At 35.5% G+C, this 19,120-nt stretch overlaps 1 protein-coding gene across 2 annotated transcripts; it reads right to left on the reverse strand.

Annotated features, from left to right (window-relative positions):
- On the reverse strand, positions 1-11,778 carry LOC108606749 (cytosolic purine 5'-nucleotidase). Of its 2 annotated transcripts, XM_017997149.2 has the most exons (8): positions 11,540-11,778; positions 10,732-10,814; positions 2,241-2,314; positions 1,965-2,178; positions 1,752-1,898; positions 1,536-1,656; positions 479-1,477; positions 2-363 (listed from the first exon to the last, which is right to left on the reverse strand). In XM_017997149.2, the coding sequence occupies exons 1-8, from the start codon at positions 11,648-11,650 to the stop codon at positions 223-225; spliced, it is 1,890 nt and encodes a 629-aa protein (XP_017852638.1). In that variant the 5' UTR covers positions 11,651-11,778; the 3' UTR covers positions 2-222. The 2 variants fall into 2 exon arrangements, with proteins under 2 accessions (XP_017852637.1, XP_017852638.1); XM_017997148.2 differs by lacking the exons at positions 10,732-10,814; positions 11,540-11,778 and adding an exon at positions 7,405-8,323 and having other exon boundaries at positions 1-363.
- Between the last annotated feature and the right edge of the window lie 7,342 nt (positions 11,779-19,120).

Consider the following 19,120-nt stretch of genomic DNA (forward strand, 5'->3'; position numbering starts at 1 on the left):
ATATCGTTTTGTTTAAGATATTTATTTATATATATATTGTAAGTAAAATCGAAAAAAAATCGCATGTTTCTCACTTGTGTTGCACAAGGGAGCAGTGGGGGTTGAAAAAAAAATAATAGGGATAGATACAGGACGAGGCTGCAACTAACGTTCTTGGTAAACGCAGTAAGCAAGATCATTCTAAAATTCGTTGATTCTTTGTTGATGAGCGCCGTTCATAAATTAGTCGGAGGATGCTTCACGCTGTTGTGGTTTTGCGGGCGACTCGTTGCCGCTGGCTGTTTCTTCCTCCTCGGAATAGTCCTCATCGTGGGTATGAGTAACTACAGTTGGAGTCGAGGGGCGCGTGTGCACAATGGAACTCTGCATCGAGGAGAAAAACGATTTACAAAAATAAACATAAAACAAAATATAAAAGTTACTAAACTTAATTTAGTTTAATTAGTTTAATTTTACTTAACACATTGGCAAAACTTACAGCGCGATGCAAATCTTTGCCATCCCTAGGAGTAACCGCATTATTATCTTGTTGAATAGCAGCCGAATTGAGTTTGGGTGCGCTGCTGCTGTTGCTACTGCTATTGCTGCCGACATCCTCCAGGACTGCAGACGAGGATGACGATGTGGCTGTTTGTGGTGATGGCTGATGTGCTTGATCGTGAGCCACCGTGGATTCATGCGGCAGCAACATGGCCGGTGCACGGAACATATACGAGAATGGATAATAAATGAGGTTGAGTAGCGTGGCAGCATAAACATCAGCATATCGCACCACCTGACTGGAGAAGAAAGTCTGACGTGATCCCGAACGAAATAATGAGCCCATCATGCCATAGGACATGTCCATTTTGTGGGTAACATCGCGTATGCAAGTGCGTAGTTGCGATATATCTGGCTTAACTTTGGCACTAGAGTCCAAATCACGATACAAATCGCCTAGTTTAATGTCCAAATTTTGTAGCTCTGCAAATAGCTGGCACTCATCTGTCCAGACATGCAGTTCACGCACTAGCTCGGGCACAATAAGAAATGTGCGCCAACCACGTATTTTCTTTGATTTGAGTATATCGCCAAAGATGTGATCACCAACGTAGAGCACATCCTTGCCCTTGGCATTGATAAACTTGGTAAAGAGCTCACACGAACCACCCGAATACACCTGGCCCGGCTGCAGAGGTCCAATGTGTGTGCCAATCTTCAAGCCACCCGTCTTGGTGTCCACCTGTCGCAACACTGTGCCCTCATCAAAGAACAACGGCTTTCGTGCGTCTACTACGATCACATCGAAATAACTTTTCCAATCGCGATGCGGCTCATCAGTATTGGCGCCATGCGGAAAGTCAAACAAATACGTCATGATCTCGTTTGTATAGGTGTAGTCGCTGTTGGTCAGCATAAACAGCTTGGCGCCCGACTCACGTATGCGTGATAGCACAGTGGGCAAACGTTTGTCCTTCTTTACATAGTATGCCATGTTCTGCAAAGGTAACAATTGATTAGAAATTGAACTTCTATATTACGCACTTTCAGCTAACCTGTGTGGTTCGACGCTTTAGATCACCATCGGAATGCACCCAATCGACGGCACGACGCACGTCCTGGAAAATCGACTTATACGTAAATAGAAAATCGCCAGCTTTGATGCCACGTTCAACGCTGTTGAATAATAAAAATATAGAATACCCAATAGTAAAGAAAATATACAGGCAATGAACAAAATTCTAGACAGCCAAGTGTGACTTGTAGCTTACCGGACAAAGTCTTTGCTGTTGGTGAAAAAGTCCACAAGACAGGCCAGCAAATAGGTTTCTGGCAAATTGAACAGTGTATTTAGTACGTATACACGTGACTCATCAAGTTTGAGAAACTTATTTGGATAGAGCTCGTAAACCTGGTGGCTATTAAGAATATGAGCTAAGTTAGCTTTCATTCAAATATAGTATTGCATATAATTGGAAACTTACTGTTTAATAAATTCAAAGCCATGCACACAGACCAATATATTACCATAAGCATCTACTTTTAGTAAATTACCATAGAGCGTATCGAACCAAAGACCACGCACTGGGAATGTTGGATCATATTCAAATTGTAAAATTTCCTTGGGATAGCCCATGGAGACAAGACGCTCTTTGACCAAATTAAAACCCAGCTGCTCATACTGTGGCGACTTGTATTCTGAAGTAAAAAGCATGGGAAATGTATCTGAAATATTTATTTTTTATGAGAGGTATACGCACCAGCCAAGGTATAATCCATATCGAACCCATAGTACTTTATATTCTCCAAATGCAGCGATCTATTAACAAAGACTCTGTAACATAATGGAAATACATGTGCGAAAAATTAAAGTAAAATTAAAAGATATAGAATCATGTAAACAGTTTTATAAACATCAGCCGGTCTACGATGAATTTGAGCTTTGACCAAGCTACATGGCATGTTTTGGATTAGCTTAAATTATAAATTCTTAATAATGCATCAGGCAAATTGCAATTTATGTTACTCCAGATTATTAACACTTGTAATATATAAAAAAATATATATACAATATTGACGTCAAATATGGGATGATTCTGTTGCTATTTCTAGAAGTATATATGGACATAATGTACATATCAATTGTTTACATATGTTTTTCATATGTCAACTCAACTACAATCATTCCATGAGGTCAAAAGCTTATCACTGGACTGCAACGCAAACATTTTAAATATAAGTATATTGAAATTGCAATGCGTATAAAAAACAACAAGCATTATAAAAATAAGTGCTGTAAAGTAATTTTTTTTTTCACTGAATGCACAAATAGAGCATTCCATGCTTTTTATGGCTGGATGACTATTTTGCGGTCAGCTTGGCAATTAGTGTTTGAAACTTGTTGTGGGTGTTTGTGGCATACGCCTCCTTGGACCTCACCAAAAACTGCATGACAACTGTTATACGCCCGCCTGCAGCAGAACTCATTAGCAGAAACAAAAAGCGTCATACGGGAGACGGGTAGTATATTTTTTATATATAGTTTTAATTTTGTGGTACTAAACTTAATAACTTTAGAACAGATAACATTGATTATGCCACCATTTGGTGATTTTAATTGTAATCTTAAAAGCAAGAGCGTTTAGTATTTAGGTTATGTAGGCTGCAGCCTTAAAATGGTTTATATAAACATCCAAACGAAATAAGGTAAGGTATAGTTAAATATTCAGCATATATATTTTATAATAATATATATACATATATTGTATGTACATATTTGTAAAAGTGACAGTGTTAGTGTTGTTCGTTTATATTTCCTTTACTTGATAATCGCCAAAAAAAATTACCAAAAGTTACATCCTTGCTTTGGGTATAGAATTTGTTGGTGTTGCTTAAGCAACACCAAGCCAAGTGTATAAGCTTGTGTCATACACATATAAAAAACACCTACGCACACACACAAGCTAACGCATTTAGTATATTTACAAGTATCTAAACATCGCAGAAACAATTAATTTGAGGCAAAGCAAATTGACAACTTTGGCCAACATGATGTTTCCTGAATTAATTAAATTTAATTGTCAGCGATGTAGCAACGCTTGAACTCAGCTACAGCTGCGGCAAGTGCGACAAGCAAAAATGAAAGGAAATCTATACATGACAACTGCATTTCTCCAAGTTAAAGTGCTAATCATCAACACCAGCGCCTTTGAATAAAAGCACATAAAGCAATTCTAATCTGAAAAATAATATCCCATTACACCTTCTCTTTTTTAATATTGTATAAAATGTGGAATAAGCTGAGCAACAGTAAAAATCAAAATACCAAGCACAATGTAAATAAGCATTAGTGTTGTTTAAATAAATTAAAAATTATGACTTATACTTGTATAACATCATTTGCACCAATTTAGATATTTATTGTTATTCAATTAAATGTATGAATAAGATATCACCCAACTCAGCGTGACAAGAATTTGTTTAAGTCATTCATTTGTTAACATTAAATTGAAAAGCAGTGTCATCGATTTATTTTCTTTGAGATTCAAAAACGCTTCAATATATGCAATATATATTTGTTTTTCCATTGCTGGTTTTGTTGTTCTGAGAGCCAACAAAAGATTTTTAATTGCTCTGTTGACATTGCAAGCGATTAAATAAATACTATTGGTTTTTGTTTTACCATATTTTGTGGTTGTTGTTATTGTTATAAACTTAATACGCTTTTAAGGTTATTCTTGCACGCATACAATTAGCAAAAAATGTTTTTCATTCTGAGCTTTTGTAATTATAATTTACTTACGCATCGTCCGGTTCTTGTTGTGATGTTGTTGTCTGTGTACAACACAAACTTATAATACCGTTATTGTTACTTTTTCTGCTGCTGCTGCCACTGACATTGCATTGTTTATACAACTGGCCAACGGCAGCAGCAGAATTGCGCACTTTTGTTTGAACTGCATTTGCGTTGACAATGACAATTCGAATATTGTGCTCGTGTTTTTCGTTTAGTTCTTGGTCAATTCGACTTTCTTTTGTTATTGTTACACTATTACAATTGGCCTAATAGCAATTTGTATAATTTTTGTTATTGTTATTGAAATGCATTGTTTGCTTCTTTTTTTTTTTGCTATTAATGCTTGTACAACCAAATGCTTGTCACTTTATTGCTATATAGACATGTAGATATATATTGCCTGATCCTGCGTGTGGACGTAACATTCGTTCGCATGACTGTTTGTGAAAAAAATTATGCTTGCTTAATCTCTTGTTGCAAAAATTAAAGTCGACTTTTAACAGCCCATTTCATTTGTTGTATATATGAAATTAAGTTGAAATAAAAGTGCCTTTGTGTCATGTCACGCCATTTCAACAAAATAATTTTGAGTATTACCTAAAATATTTGTTTAAAAGCACAAAGCTACCAGCAAGTGATTTAAAAGTGCACAGTGAGTTCTTTTTTTTTTTTTTTGTGTTACTGTATTTTTACGCTGCGTATTTAAGCGGAGGATATATTATTTCGTGTAAAGTCCCATGAAGTCTGCATTAGCGTCAAGGATGTTTTGAGTTGCTGTGACAGTTTGTTATATCATTGAAAAGCATGCAATTTCAGTGCAATGCATTGTACAAATTGATTGCGTTGGATGAAGCATGAGATAACGAAAAATATGCGACATTTTGTGCAAAACCTCTCGCTTAAAAGTTATTGTATATGGTATACAATTGTCAGGGACTTTTTTGCCGGATGCCATGCTCATTGAGTTTTGCAGGCATTTAAGTGTAATTTAATCGCATTGAAGATTTTGAGGCACAGCATTGCGTATGCGTTATACGGGCAAATCTATTGTGTCAACGACTTACGCATTGAATTGCGGTTTTATATTTCAGTTACGTCAAATAGAGGTTTCAAAAAAAGGCGAAAAAAAAACAAAAAAAGCTATTACTTTGCCGATTGCTGTTACTTTGCACAAGTTAAACCCACAAGCAGCATGAGCGTGCGAGATATATTTTAGCATCACCGCTCTGCATGTCAAGTGCATAAACACGCAAATAGGCGAAAGTTTCTATGCTACGTATGTGTATACGCATGTGAGTGTAGAGGTGCACTTTCATAAATAGGGTAAAAAAAGGGGAAATATTTACACTCTGGCAATATTTTTAAGCGCTCAACAAATATTTGTTGATATTTTTTGAGTTTCTTTAATGAAAATACTAACGCTAACAAACATAATTGGAATAATGTTTTTGGATTTATTTATTTAATTTTGAGCGTCTGCAGCTCTACTGCGTTCAACCTTGCACTAAAGTGGGGCTTTTGCTCTTGTTGGTTGCAGTCGCAGCTTGTTGTTGTTAAATTGATTGGGGGCGGCTTATCGTGTGAATGGCGAGGTTAATTAGGCAGCAAGGGCTGCCACCCCTGATGCCAAATAAAGCACAGAGAGACACATATACGCACACACATACGCAATCAAGTGAGCTTGTCCACCCCTACAGCGTTCAAGGGCAATACTACTTATATGTCGTTTTTTGCATTGGATGCTGTTGCTGTTGAACAAAAGCCAACAAGTGAGCGGCAAAATATTCATTCATCGTATGAAAAGGAATAAAAAAGCTAAGTCAAAGGTAAATTAAATTATTTAACATTGTTGTCGTTAAACCATTTTAAATAAGGCGAGCATTTTTTATAATAGTGTTTAACAAGCATTGTGTTTAACAATCACTTGGCCCTAACAAATGATTAATCCAAGCGAATTATGATTGTGCTATTTAAACCGACATTATTTAACATATATACATTTTTGCGCTTTGAGTTTTTACGTAAAATAAATGCAACAACTCAGTCTCCCGCTTAGCTGCGTTTAAAAGGCAGCCAAGGCTTTTAGATTTAAGAAAACATTCGCGGTGTGCATTGTTTGTAAAATTTTGCTCCATGATAACGCAGCTGGCAAGCAAGTCACGTTCATTGAGTGTAGCTCAAGGGAGAAATATCTTCGGGCTAAAGGTTAAGCTTAAGATTTAAAAATTTAATACAACAATCAAATACCATAAAAAATGTCGATAGTCAAATGCATTCTAATTGGCTTGATTTATTATAGGGGTCGTAGTATATTAAGGTTATAGTGCGCTTTAATCATTTTTGATTAGTGGCAGAAACAACAAACATTTTGTTAATTGCTGTTATTGAAAATTATTGAAATTGCGCATACGCCACATCGGCTTCAGCAAATACGTCAACAGAAATTAGGCAAACTGTCAGCTAATACACCAATATTCAATGACTATACCTTACATTTTGCTCCTAAAATAGCGTTAAAGGCACACAATTCTCGACCGCCTCCGAATTTGATCAAAATTTCTCGCTTTCGCTTCGCCATGAAATATGCAACGGCTTCTGCCATGACGCTTACCACAATGTTGACAAAAATGGTATTTTCTAAGCTCAAAACTGTGGCCTGATAAACAAAAACTTAAACCCCTGGTCAGATCAACAATTCATAAATTATTTATTCATAATTTATTTATCAATAAACTGTAACTTCGCTTGTTGGGCTCAATGATTTTATAATGACTTTATAATGAAGTTTAAATTGATCAAGCCAGTTCATGAAGTTTGTTTAAAGTTATAGCTAAGCAATTCACAACAAACAATTGTGAGAATCACGTCATCTTTACACAATGCTGTTTAAAAACTATTTTCCTTTAAAATTGAATTTGAAATGTGAAACATTGTGAAAAATTGAGCAGATGTCAGGGTATATACATTAAATTAAAAGCCACAATATTGCAACGGCTTGCTGTCGTGAAAAAAGCTGATGTAACTTTTTATAACACTTAGACAACAATTAAGTTTAACTGATAAGGATTTTTCACGAGCTAAATGAATGTTGCTGCTGCTAGCGATACATGTCTTCTTCTTCTGCTTACCTGTGTCCCAACTCACGTTTGTGACCATGATAGCTGCTGCTGCTGCCATCAATGCATGGATTGATGCCATTAAGCACGGACTGATCCATGTCAGCTTCACCAATAGTTTGGGTGCGTTCACGTTCACATATTATGGAATTGTTTTTGTTGTTTTTGGAATGCGGCTGCGTTGTATGCGACGACAGATGATGCGACTGCTGCTGTTGTTTTGGTTGGGATAGCGGCATTTTCGAGATGATGCTGCTGCTGCTGCTCCTATTGCTGTTGATGGTGGTAGTGACACTGCGACTGCTTAGCCGAAAGTGCCAAAGAGCAATGCTAATAAAACTACGGCGATACGTCGCTGCTGCTTTTCTTATTTCTGATGCTTCTACTGATAAACGAGAGCACAGTGCGCTAGCTTACTCTCACTCTCTCTCACACGCTCACTCACGCTCTAGAGCGGCGCGCGTGCAAAAATAAAGGTATAGGAAAAAAAAAAAACAAATACAAGCAAAAACCAGTACTGTGTAGCGTCTTATCAGCTGCGTGCAGTAACGTCACGGAATTTCAAATGTGCTTATATGCAGACACATATGTATGCGCAGCAGCAGCGCAGCAGGCGGCGCAGTAGACAATGCGGCAGCAGCAATCAAAGTCTGGAATGATCTTGTGCGTTGGCTGAGAGCACGTAAACAACAACAGCGCTGTATTGCTATTGTAATTGTTTACTTTGTGTTGTTATTATTGTTGTTATAAGTTTCTCTTTTTGTTTTTGACAATTTGTACGATAAAGTCTTGACAGCTTATCACTTAAACAACACTTACTAGCACACACACATAGCGAACAGCGAAAACAAATGAATAACCACAATTTGATATTGTTCACTTTGTCTTTAGTTTATGCGCTGCACAAAACAACAATTTCGGTCAACGTTCGAATTTCAACTGAACAGCGGTGGCACCGTCGAGTCGCTTACGAATGCAACAACAGCAAAACAAGCAGCGTAGTAAGTCATGCTGAGAGAATGCGCACGTAAGTAAAAACTAAGCGTCGCGCGCATGCTCTCACTCTCTCTCTCTCTCTCTCTCGATCTTTCTCTCTCTCTCTCCCTCTGTCTCTCTCTCCCTGTTACCTTCAATTAAACGTCGCGTTATGAAGCTCTGCGCCTTCGTGTTTTTTTATGTCAGCTCAAGTGGGCCAGTGTCAGCGACGGCAAAAGAGCGCACATATGTTTTAGTACTAACTAGTTGTTGTTGCTGTTGTAAGATTTGCCCACTCGCCTAATTTTAATGTTGTTGTTTCTAATGCCTTTTATGCAATGAATATAAAATAAATCTTATACATTTCTCTCTGGTTTTTAGTCTTTACGTTTTATTTCTTGCCTCTTTTTTGGCAGAGCATTACAACTTAGACATGTAAGTATATACATACATATATGCAGATGTACATACATACACGTCTGCCTATGGTTGAGTATTGGGAGAAGCCGTGCGCTGTTTGTTTTAAATACATTGAATTAAAGTTTTAAAAACATATGTATAAGATATATTCTTAAGTAAATTTTACAAATGACGATATAATTGACATCATAATTGAATCGTTTTTTCATCAAAGTGTATCTAGCATTCGTTATGAGAGCACCCTTGCACACATAGTTATTTCTTTTTCACGCCATAGAGTGTATATCGTACGCGAGTACAATCAATATACATACATACACATGTGTATGTTTGTAAACTTTGTATGTATTTTAGCTGGAAGCTACTAGTATGAAAAATTTCAGCATGCTTAGCATTTGAAAGCAAACGAGAAATTATAAACAGCACAAAACAACATGCTATATATATGTGTGTACTTCCATACATACATATAACTATATATGCATACAGTGAATCCAAAATTTAAAATCCAACCCAGATTCGCCTTTTGAGCGTGTGCGCTATGCGTGGGTTCACGACTTAACTAAAGCGGCCGGTCAATGGAAATTTTTCAGTTTCTTTCCAAATGTGAAACGTACGCATAAATAAATATGTACTTATGGATATACATACATATACATATGCATATGTATAAAACAATTGAATTGAATGCTTATACCAATTAAAATGCGACTGTTTTTCTAAACGTACTTATAAATTTTCTAAACGCACACAATGTCATTAATATATATGTATGTATATACATACATAGGTATGTACATTATATGCCTTTGATTGCAACGCATTACGTTAAGATGACAAGGCAATAAGTTTATGTGAATTATACAAATTTAAAAAAAATGCTTGCATAGTGCTATTTTGAGTTATCATGTTGACATTGTCATGAAACCTACATAGTATACTTATTACTGTAGCTTGCAACATGGCGTAGGTAGTGCAGGTAAAATATGGGATAATCGCTGATAGTAATAAAAATAACATTCAGCTGCTTTGAAATATTTTTGATCATATCTTAGACAGTCTGCAATAGACCAATATTTAGAGGAAGCCACTGCACGCACAGTTAAAGTCCAGCTAAAATTAGAGCTCATTATTCATAACTCGCAGGTTTTTATTTACTTTTCGACTATGAACTATTGAAAATAAAAGAGTGGATATGCAGATTAGATTACTTTTCAATGCCAGTTGAGCAGATCACAGTGGGGACCCGAAAATTGGACAAATATTTGCAGTTTGCTAACTTACAAGTTGATAGAGTTAGTAACTATGGACTATATTGTTCTTCTATGAGTTTCATGGTAAACAACAACTGACGGCGCGGCGTGTCAATGCAAAGACAAACGAATACTAGTTGGCGTATTTGAGTGTACAACCTAACAATGGTGTATTTGTTTATGAAAATCATATCAGTAGTTAGTTATTTCTTATTAACATATACATATACAAATTTATATGGAATTTTCGCTCAGATAAGAAATTTTTAAGGTAGCAACAGATATTATATAAGGATTAAGAGTCTATTTAGAGTAGGTGTTTTACAATTGATACACAATGATTCTAGGGCTCTTCAAAATTCATAAGTGTACCAGAGAGCTACGATATACACATGTATAGGAGCAACAATAAGATCAATGCAAAATATTACCCACCGAATCTTATAGTGTAGGCTGCTTACGGAGAAAATTGTAAAAAACAACCTCTAAAACCGTTGCATGTATTTTGAATTGTATGACGTCACTAACTGTTGTGTCGTTAAAACGGGTTAGATGGGGGAAGGTGTTAAAATGTCAAATGATTATATAAATGCTCCGCTACTGTTTAATTATACTTAATACAGGCACACCAAATGTGATTTTAAGAGTATTTTGCAGCTACGCCTCGCTTTTGCATATAACTCGTACTCACCTATGAGCCGCATGACGGTAATACTTTTTAGGCGCTGACGACAATGGTCCAGGAGTATTTGGTGCCGAGTCGCTCATATCGCACTATAAAAAGAGAAGAAGTAGAAGAAGAAAGTTGAAGAGCTGAAGAGTAAACTAGGGAGCCTACTAGAGAGGTTGTAGTTTTATGTAGTGCAAATTGTGCTCAAACTGAAAACAAGCCCTCAACACTATAGTCATTGAAAACTTGTGCTACTAGTAGTATAAGCATTTATGTGTTAATAAAGACGATTTTTCTAGTAAATTACATTAAATGCATAAAATAACAGCAGCGTGGAAAATCACTTTATTTTCTCCCACACACAAACACATGTACATATTTATTTGTTTGTGAGTATCTGCTTCAGTGACACATTTCGTATAGCTAGCCTAATAAGCTTAGGCTGCCGATACCCAGTGGAGCACAGCTAGATGGGAAAGTGTATTGTAAATAGAGCGTACGCTGCCAACGCTGTTGTTCTGCAAATAAACTACATCAGGATATATGCACAAGTCTATAATTGTGTGTTGAATTTTCAACGGAACTAACAAAAAGCTTTTAAGGAATTCTACATAATAATAGTCTAATTCTAATCAAAGTTCAAATAAGTTTTGGCTCTTGTTTAGCTTTTGCATTACAAGAAATGCAGATATTGGACACATTGCTTGCAAAACGGTTAAGCCCTTAAAAAGTAAGCCAAGCTGTTACCGATTACTTCCGACATGCTTTCCACGAAGTTCTTCGGAAATAATCGATTCCGTAATGGATATTTGAGCCACTGGGTACTTACTTGAAACGGCATGTCGTAGTACTCTCTGGCAAACTGAGCTTGAGCATCTATCATGCTGACATTCGACTCTTGTGACATTGTTGTTGCCGCTGTTGTTGTGTTCGTTGTCATTTTGCCTAGGCTTGCATAGGCGCAGTAGCTTTTAATAGTATGCAGTCTCCCTTTGTGGTACTTTTTAGTAAGCTTGTTGTTATAGTTGTTTTTGCTGCAGTTGTTATAAAAACATCAGCACTGTGCTTGACTATGACCGCTGGGTTGTCGTTGCAACAGCTCAGCAGCAGCGTTATGAGCAATTTTAATTTAAACTATAGTTTTTGTTTCTGTATTCTTTGTAGTTTGTTTTTGCAGCGACAGTTCTATTAGTTGTTAAGAATTTCATGATTATTTACTCAACTGACAAGTGGTTGGTTTATTGTCTGAACTCTTCTTTATAATTTTCGGAAATTGTGGAAAATACAATTGCAAGCATAATTTAAAAATTATACATTTATGAGTGCATGTACTGTAATCCACATATGTGATGGCTGTAAAAATGTAAAATCATGCTATGCAAAACAAAACAAAACAGAATAAAGCAGGATTGATAATTTTTAAGCATATTAATCCTGTCTTTACATATAAAATTTAAATCTTTGAAAACGTTAATATCCCCAAACCAATCTAACGCTAATTTTTATATACATTTTAAAATTACAAATTTTGTTTGTTTTCGTAAAAGCCTAAAAATATGTTATAGAAATTATATAGAACTCACTCACATACATATGCATGGATAGGTTATACATATACATATATGTATGTACGTAGCTGCTACTGCTTATGCGTTGTGTTGTTGTGGTTGTGCATAGTACATATGCATGCGTGAAGCTATATATATTATGAAAACTATGCAACTAACTAATGCAATTTAATTCAATCATAAGTACTATTTATTACTGGCGTATCGATCTGGCATAAACAAAGCGAACAAACGTTGCCAAGTTTGCGTCCCAGCAGACAAAGGTGGGGGAGACTGTCTAAAAATAAGCCTCCATGGGCAACGGACCGAAAGCAACTGCGTGTGCGACTTTAGCAACAAAAACAACAGCAGCAGCAGCAGCAACAACAACTTAAGTAAGACGTAGACAATTTTGTGAGTCACCAGTAAATGGTCGCACCTCGAATATGATTTGTTTAAATAACTCTAAACTTGAGTGCACATTATACGAAAACAAAAACACCCACCGGCACATATACACACACATACAATTATTAAATACATTGTACTTAGAGTTAACAATGGGAAAACCAAAGCGTAATATATATGTATGCATACATACATACTATGTACATAAGTACTATCAATACAAAACAAGAATAATTGAACCTTTTACTTTTTCTGTATTTTAGCTAGTCTGGTTCTCAGTTGGTTTAATCAACGTTTAACAATTAACACATGGACGCAAACACCAGCTCGATTTTATTATATTTACTACGAAAATTCACGTTAAATGCACGCACAAATGCCAGCCAAATTTATAAAACAAAAGCACAAATTGTATTTTCATAATATTCCTAGTATAATGGAAAATTTTCGCTGCTTGTATCATATGTTCACGGCTGTTTTATTGGCTTTTATTTTGCGTCATTTTTAGTCTAGTTTTTTGTTAATGCTATGCTCACTTTGCTGCCGTCGCCGCTTGCTTTTCACTATTTTCCTTTTACAATTATAGTTCATTTAAATTTTGGACTGCAATTTTGACGTTTGACGCGCAAGCGCTCTCACTCTCTCTCTCTCTCTCTCACTCTCTCTCCCTTCATGATTAAACCCCAAAGCAAACGCACGCAAGGCTAAAGAGAGTCTGCTTACCACACATACAGAGTGTAAAAAAGAGAGTGCAAACGTATTTGAATTGCCGGCGGAAAGCTTTTTGGTTTGTTTGTAAATACAAGTAAAAGCTATGTACAATAAGCTTTATTTTCAGCTGGCAGCGCTAATAAATTTAATTGCTATGGCGCGGAAAAATAGCTTTTCACTCTTCTACTTAGTTGCCTACACATTCAATTTGTAGCAATTTATTATTTACACTTCTTTATTCAAGTGCTTTTATTTGAACATTATCTTATCTAAAATTAAAAACTTAATTAATTTTAAATTAATCTGTGACAAATATTTAACGCTTTTTAGCAATAATGCCTGACACTGGTTTATAGTGAGAGGACTTTATAAGCACCTTGAATGGTCTTGTTGGCACTGAGATACTGCCGATCAATTAAAATTATATCTGTAATTTAGCAACTGATCGTAATTTTCAGTTGGAATTTCAAGTAGAGCAGTTCAAACTTAAGCTCTTCTGAACTGCATGAGCGTATGACAATAAATTTCAATGTTCGACTCCCACAGTGCTATAAGCACAATGAGCATGACTTTACTAGTAAACGCGACGCTCCCTAAGACACACACAGAGACAGAGATAGAGGCGAGTGATAAATTTACACGACAATGGTCGACGTCTAACATAATGTTTTAGTTGCAGTTTGAGTTTATAATATAAAGCCTGCGTTTGCTGCTAGCGGTTGCTGTGAGTTTTGTGCAAGATTGCGCATGCTTTTTAATAATCTGACCATAAAAAATGAGCGCAGTTCGATGCGTTAGTCTCAAAGTCATTTAGCTCTGGTTGTTGTTGTTGCTTGTTGCTTTCGCACTTAATGCTAAGGCAAACGGTAAATAAAGTGAACTGGCCTGGAAGCGATGCCAACTTACAACAATCTGCAAGCAGCAGCTCTGAAAACAAGCAGCGCATGCTGTTGGCCAAAACATTTACCCTCATGCCCAGTTTTGGTTACGCGCAACATTTTGGCTGCCAGCATTCAATAACAAAATAAAACCAACACAGAAAAAAAATATATAGTATACGCCACGTTGAACGAGCATAAAACATCAACTACAAGGTTGCCTTCATTAATGCTCTTATTTGTTCATTGGCTATGCGTTTTTAACAATTCATAATACTAGTAATAATAATATTTTGGTTCTGCTAAAAAGCGTTATAATATATATTCAAATTTATTGCTTTCACGTGTGCGTATAACGCATTATAAAAGCTCATTAAATCTTTGCCAAAAATTGGTTTGTTTAGTACTTATTAACAATAACAATAAATATATAACATTTTCATAACATAAATCTTTAGCTTTAAGATTTTCAAGTACAAGACTTAAGCTTACATATGTGTGTTATGCGTAAATAATTAATTTGTATTGTATATTTAATTTATTTTGTATATTTTATTCCATTAGATATTAAACTCCAAGCGCTTAAAAGCTGTAAGTGTATAGGCCGCACGTAAACCAGTTGGCCATGTATATTTGCAATTACAGTTAGAGTTGTTGCTGTTGTCTTTATTGCTGCTAGTGGCAGGTCTTGTTTTTACACGTTGCCGGCCTCTTCGAATTTGGTCCAAATTGTGGCAGTTTGTACTTTAATTGCACTTCAAACAAGCATGTGTACCTGGGTGGGGTCTTAAGTTGTTTTGTTTACGCGATTTCAAGACACGAACAGGCGACATAAATGACAGTGCGTATGCGTAATTAATGAATTTACTAGTAAAGAATCAATGTGCAAAGAGCTGCATCTAAAGATTTATTTTCCATATGGTTAAGTAGAGCCTTAACAGCAATCATTTTTGAGAGCCTATATTCGCACACACACCGTTACTTGTGGCTTTGCAAAACTGATTATGCTTTAATCAGCTATGACACCTAACTTAATTTTGACTAGATTGGTCAATTGAAATCGCACGCAGCATATTAATATTGATACATATATTAAGTATATACCAAAAAAAAAAAAAACACTCGAACATCATGAGTAAAATTAACAAGCAACTCAATTAGAGCAGCTGTCAGCCAAAAGTATTTTCAATGAGTCACGTTTTAACGGGCTTCCTTTTAAGGATTCATGCATATCAATAAACCAGCCTACGATAAACAAAAAACATACCAAACTAATTAAATTAAAGGGCAATCTTTTGGGTGAGCCGCCGGCCTAACTTTGTGGCAACGCAGACCTCCAGACTATGGCTCTAAGCAGGATCTCAGAGACTGTAAGAGCTTCCAATATTAAAACTGAAATGCACTATATAGAGCAGCGTGATGCTGACTTGGTTTAAGTATTTATATTATAATTATTATTATTTGCAATTCGCTGCAAGACAATTCTTGTGTGTTGGGATAGATTATATTCTCAAGTTAAGCCATAATTTTTTTCAAGTCACTGTAATTACTACGCCTTTGGCTCAGTTCCGCATACGCCAAAAAAACTGAATTAGAGCTGTGGCGATTTAATCTGTACCCCCTTTTCAGAGCATTTTAATTGCCGACGCGTCTATAATTCAAACTCAAACGCAAAATGAAAAAACGTTTGCTAATGTTGTTCTTCTTCCTAACTTTCTTTTGGCAGCGCTCTCAAGTTGTGGATAAATTGCTGCTTAGCTTGAGCACACTGGGGAAATCTGGAAGAAAAATTTATCTTAGCACATACAACAAATGCCAACAAACCTTTGCTTCTCATAGTCAACAATTGGGAGTCAAGCTGTTCAAAAGTCATAATGTGGCTTAAAACAACAACAATTTCAAACTTTTATTTTTGACAGCCCCAGTCAGAATAACAATAATTATTTTACGGGTATGCCTTTTCCCCCTAACTAGTTCAAGTTCAACTATATTTGATAATTAGTAAGGACAAAACTTTTAAATTTCAGACAGAAGATTGCAATTTATTGAATCTGTCATTTCTTAATAAACAATGCAATTATAAAAGCGTTTGTTAATAATAGATTAAGATATAATTTAATTGTTACAAAGCTTGTGTATTTAATTAACACTAATAGTGCTCCGTTGCCAAATAAGCAATGGAATGATAGTCCAGTTCCTTGAAACGATTTAAATACAAAAAAATAACAGCTAAATGCTTAAAATTCAAGCTCATCGCAAAATTTAAAAGCATTTCGCTTGTCAATTTTATATACATATAACCTGCACATAATCCTGTTATCTATTAACGCTCTGCACTTAGCTTTTATATTCACTTAATGGTTGCTAAGATAAAATAAAGTAAAAAATATGTAAGTAATTTATGTGTGTATGTGCATGTCGGAATAAATAACAATAGTAAACCTACAGCCAAGGAAACAATTTTTTTTCACAACAACTAAGTGCACAGTGTTTGCCATATTCATTGTTGTTGCTTAGTTAGGTTGCTTGGCTATGGTTCCTCTATAAGGTAAGGCGTGTCTAACGCTCAGAGTTTTCCATCGCAACTGCGCCATCGATATGAGCAAAGATTCTAAGAAATTATATAGAGCTCTGAAACAAATGACAAGGCAGAGTGGATAAAATGAAAACAGTCTCGCTAGGCAGACAAAACGTATAATGGAATCTTTTCCAAAAATCTCTGTGAGTTTGTGTGTGTTGCGTGTGGGCTATGTCAACTTTCGCCTATTGATTGCGCAAAAAGAAATGAGCGAAGGTTGAATTTTAATGTGTAAGTACTTTAAGTACTGCTTAACTTAATGGTGCGTATCTGCACGGTGTTGCCTCATTTTCATTGTGTGGGTGGGAAGGGGCGTGAGTGCCTACCATGGTTCTGCTTGAGGCATTACAATGACGCTTAAAGTTTAATTGATGCTGTAATTAAATTACCAAAAACTGAGCGCGGTCTAACGGTCAAATGACAATCAATGTTTAATATGAATGTATGGATAAAATGAAATAAATGTCTGCAATTGAAACTTGCTGCATTTGCCAAGTATTAGATTTAAAGAATGTTTCCATATTAAATTGCTTGAAGCAACTGAAAATATAATATATAGATGTAGGATTACTTGTAGTTAATTTCCCATACATCTGGAAGCTAAAAAATTAGTTTAAGAAGTTGGCAAAAATTACAAAATCTTGTTCGATTTATCAGCAAAAATTCATGCGCAAGTCTTGTGTTGGCTTTTCAGTTGTATTGTATTGGCGTTGGAATTATACAAAATTATATAGAGATAAAAGCATTCCATATAATGGTTCAATGTTTGACAAACATTTGCTAAGTGTCAAATACAAATTGATATATCTGACAGGTACAGACATCAAAGCAAAACACACATATATGTATGTATATAACAAATAAATTCATTGCAAGTGCAGCCATTTGCCTTGACGCTGCCAGCAGCATCAGCGGCTGACCATACAAAATGGCGTCATGCTTAGGAGCATTCGCCATTATTCCTTCATCAATATGTGAGTGTTTGTGCATCTGCGTTGAAGGACATTTGTTTCGCCGTCAAACACTTGGCTGTATTTCATTTCTACTTATTTCAGTCTTATTTCTTTATTAATATTTTGTATGTGTTATTGTTTTCATTTTCTTAATTTAGAAGTGAATCAAGATATATACAATGACCTTCGAGTACATTAATGCCATCATACTTACTGAAATTGGCACTTTTCACCAATTTAGTATAATAAATATGCGATATATGTAAGTTTATTAAATAAAGTTGTATTGCTCAAATAAACTGTAAAGCGCCAAGAACCGATTTATATTTTACATTTAACATAGCTGCTTTAATTTAGTCTCAGCCTGTACACATGGCATACTTTGGCTACATTTTTTTCAAGTTGCTCAATATTTTTTTTTTCGTATAGTTGCAAATTTTTTGTTCTCACGCAGCAGCCGCCAAATGGGCACGGAAATTGGGCAGTCACCCAGCCTCCAGGGCGAGTGCTCGCATATACATGCATACACACATACGTGTCAACGTTGCGAGTTTCGCTTTCAAATGCAACAATGGTGACAATGGTGTGGGTTTTATTTCTTGCTTGAGCTGTAGTTACAACTTGGGTGCAGGGGAGAGGCCTTTTTGCAAGTGGTTTGATTTGTGAGTTTGGTATTTTTGCAGCATATATGTATGTAGTATCTAGTATGTATGATAGCTGGTTAATTTTTTTGTTGCATTTTTTCCTTTTTTGTGGGTAGCACAATTTATGCGCACTTTATGCGTTTCTGAAGTCGTGGCCTGGTCCTCAGCGTATAAAGCATTTATGCTTGCAGCCATATACAAAGTTATGCAACATGCGTGCCCGCGTGCTTGTGTGTATTGCAGTAAAGTGAGAGCTGCAGCGATTGCATTAGACTTAATTGGCAGCTTGAAGTTGCTCAAGAACTATTTTAATAATAGTTAGCGTATACGTAATATAAGTAAGTTAATTTCTACGGAGTGACCTTGAGACAGTATTTGATATTATTTAGTTTTAATAATACCGCAAGCTTAAATTATTTTTGGTACTTATATAATAATATATAAATATAATAATTTTTAAATTTATCGAATAATAGTTTTAATATTAAGAAAAATTTGCGTATTTTTGGTATTTAAACAATTGAAATCAGTTTATTTTCTTATAATTTTTATTATTTTTATTATAAAGATTTTTATAGAACATATATTTGTACATATGTAGTTAATAGAGTTCAATAATTGTTTGACTTGTTGCTGTTGCATTTATGAGCTGTAACACTGAACAACTTAGCAAATGCGCAGTCTAGCAAAA

The sequence above is a fragment of the Drosophila busckii genome, chromosome X (genome assembly GCF_011750605.1).
Source record: "Drosophila busckii strain San Diego stock center, stock number 13000-0081.31 chromosome X, ASM1175060v1, whole genome shotgun sequence".
In the NCBI taxonomy this organism is placed as follows: domain Eukaryota; kingdom Metazoa; phylum Arthropoda; class Insecta; order Diptera; family Drosophilidae; genus Drosophila; species Drosophila busckii.

Bases quoted from the DNA above. Each gene is read 5' to 3' on its own strand.
- LOC108606749 (XM_017997148.2), bottom strand. From the start codon at position 7,631: ATGCCGCTATCCCAACCAAAACAACAGCAGCAGTCGCATCATCTGTCG. The intron at 2,315-7,404 runs GTAAGCAGAAGA...ATTATGTTACAG, and splicing joins AAACGTGAGTTGGGACACAG to AGTCTTTGTTAATAGATCGC. The intron at 1,478-1,535 runs GTTAGCTGAAAG...TTACCTTTGCAG, and splicing joins TAAAGCGTCGAACCACACAG to AACATGGCATACTATGTAAA.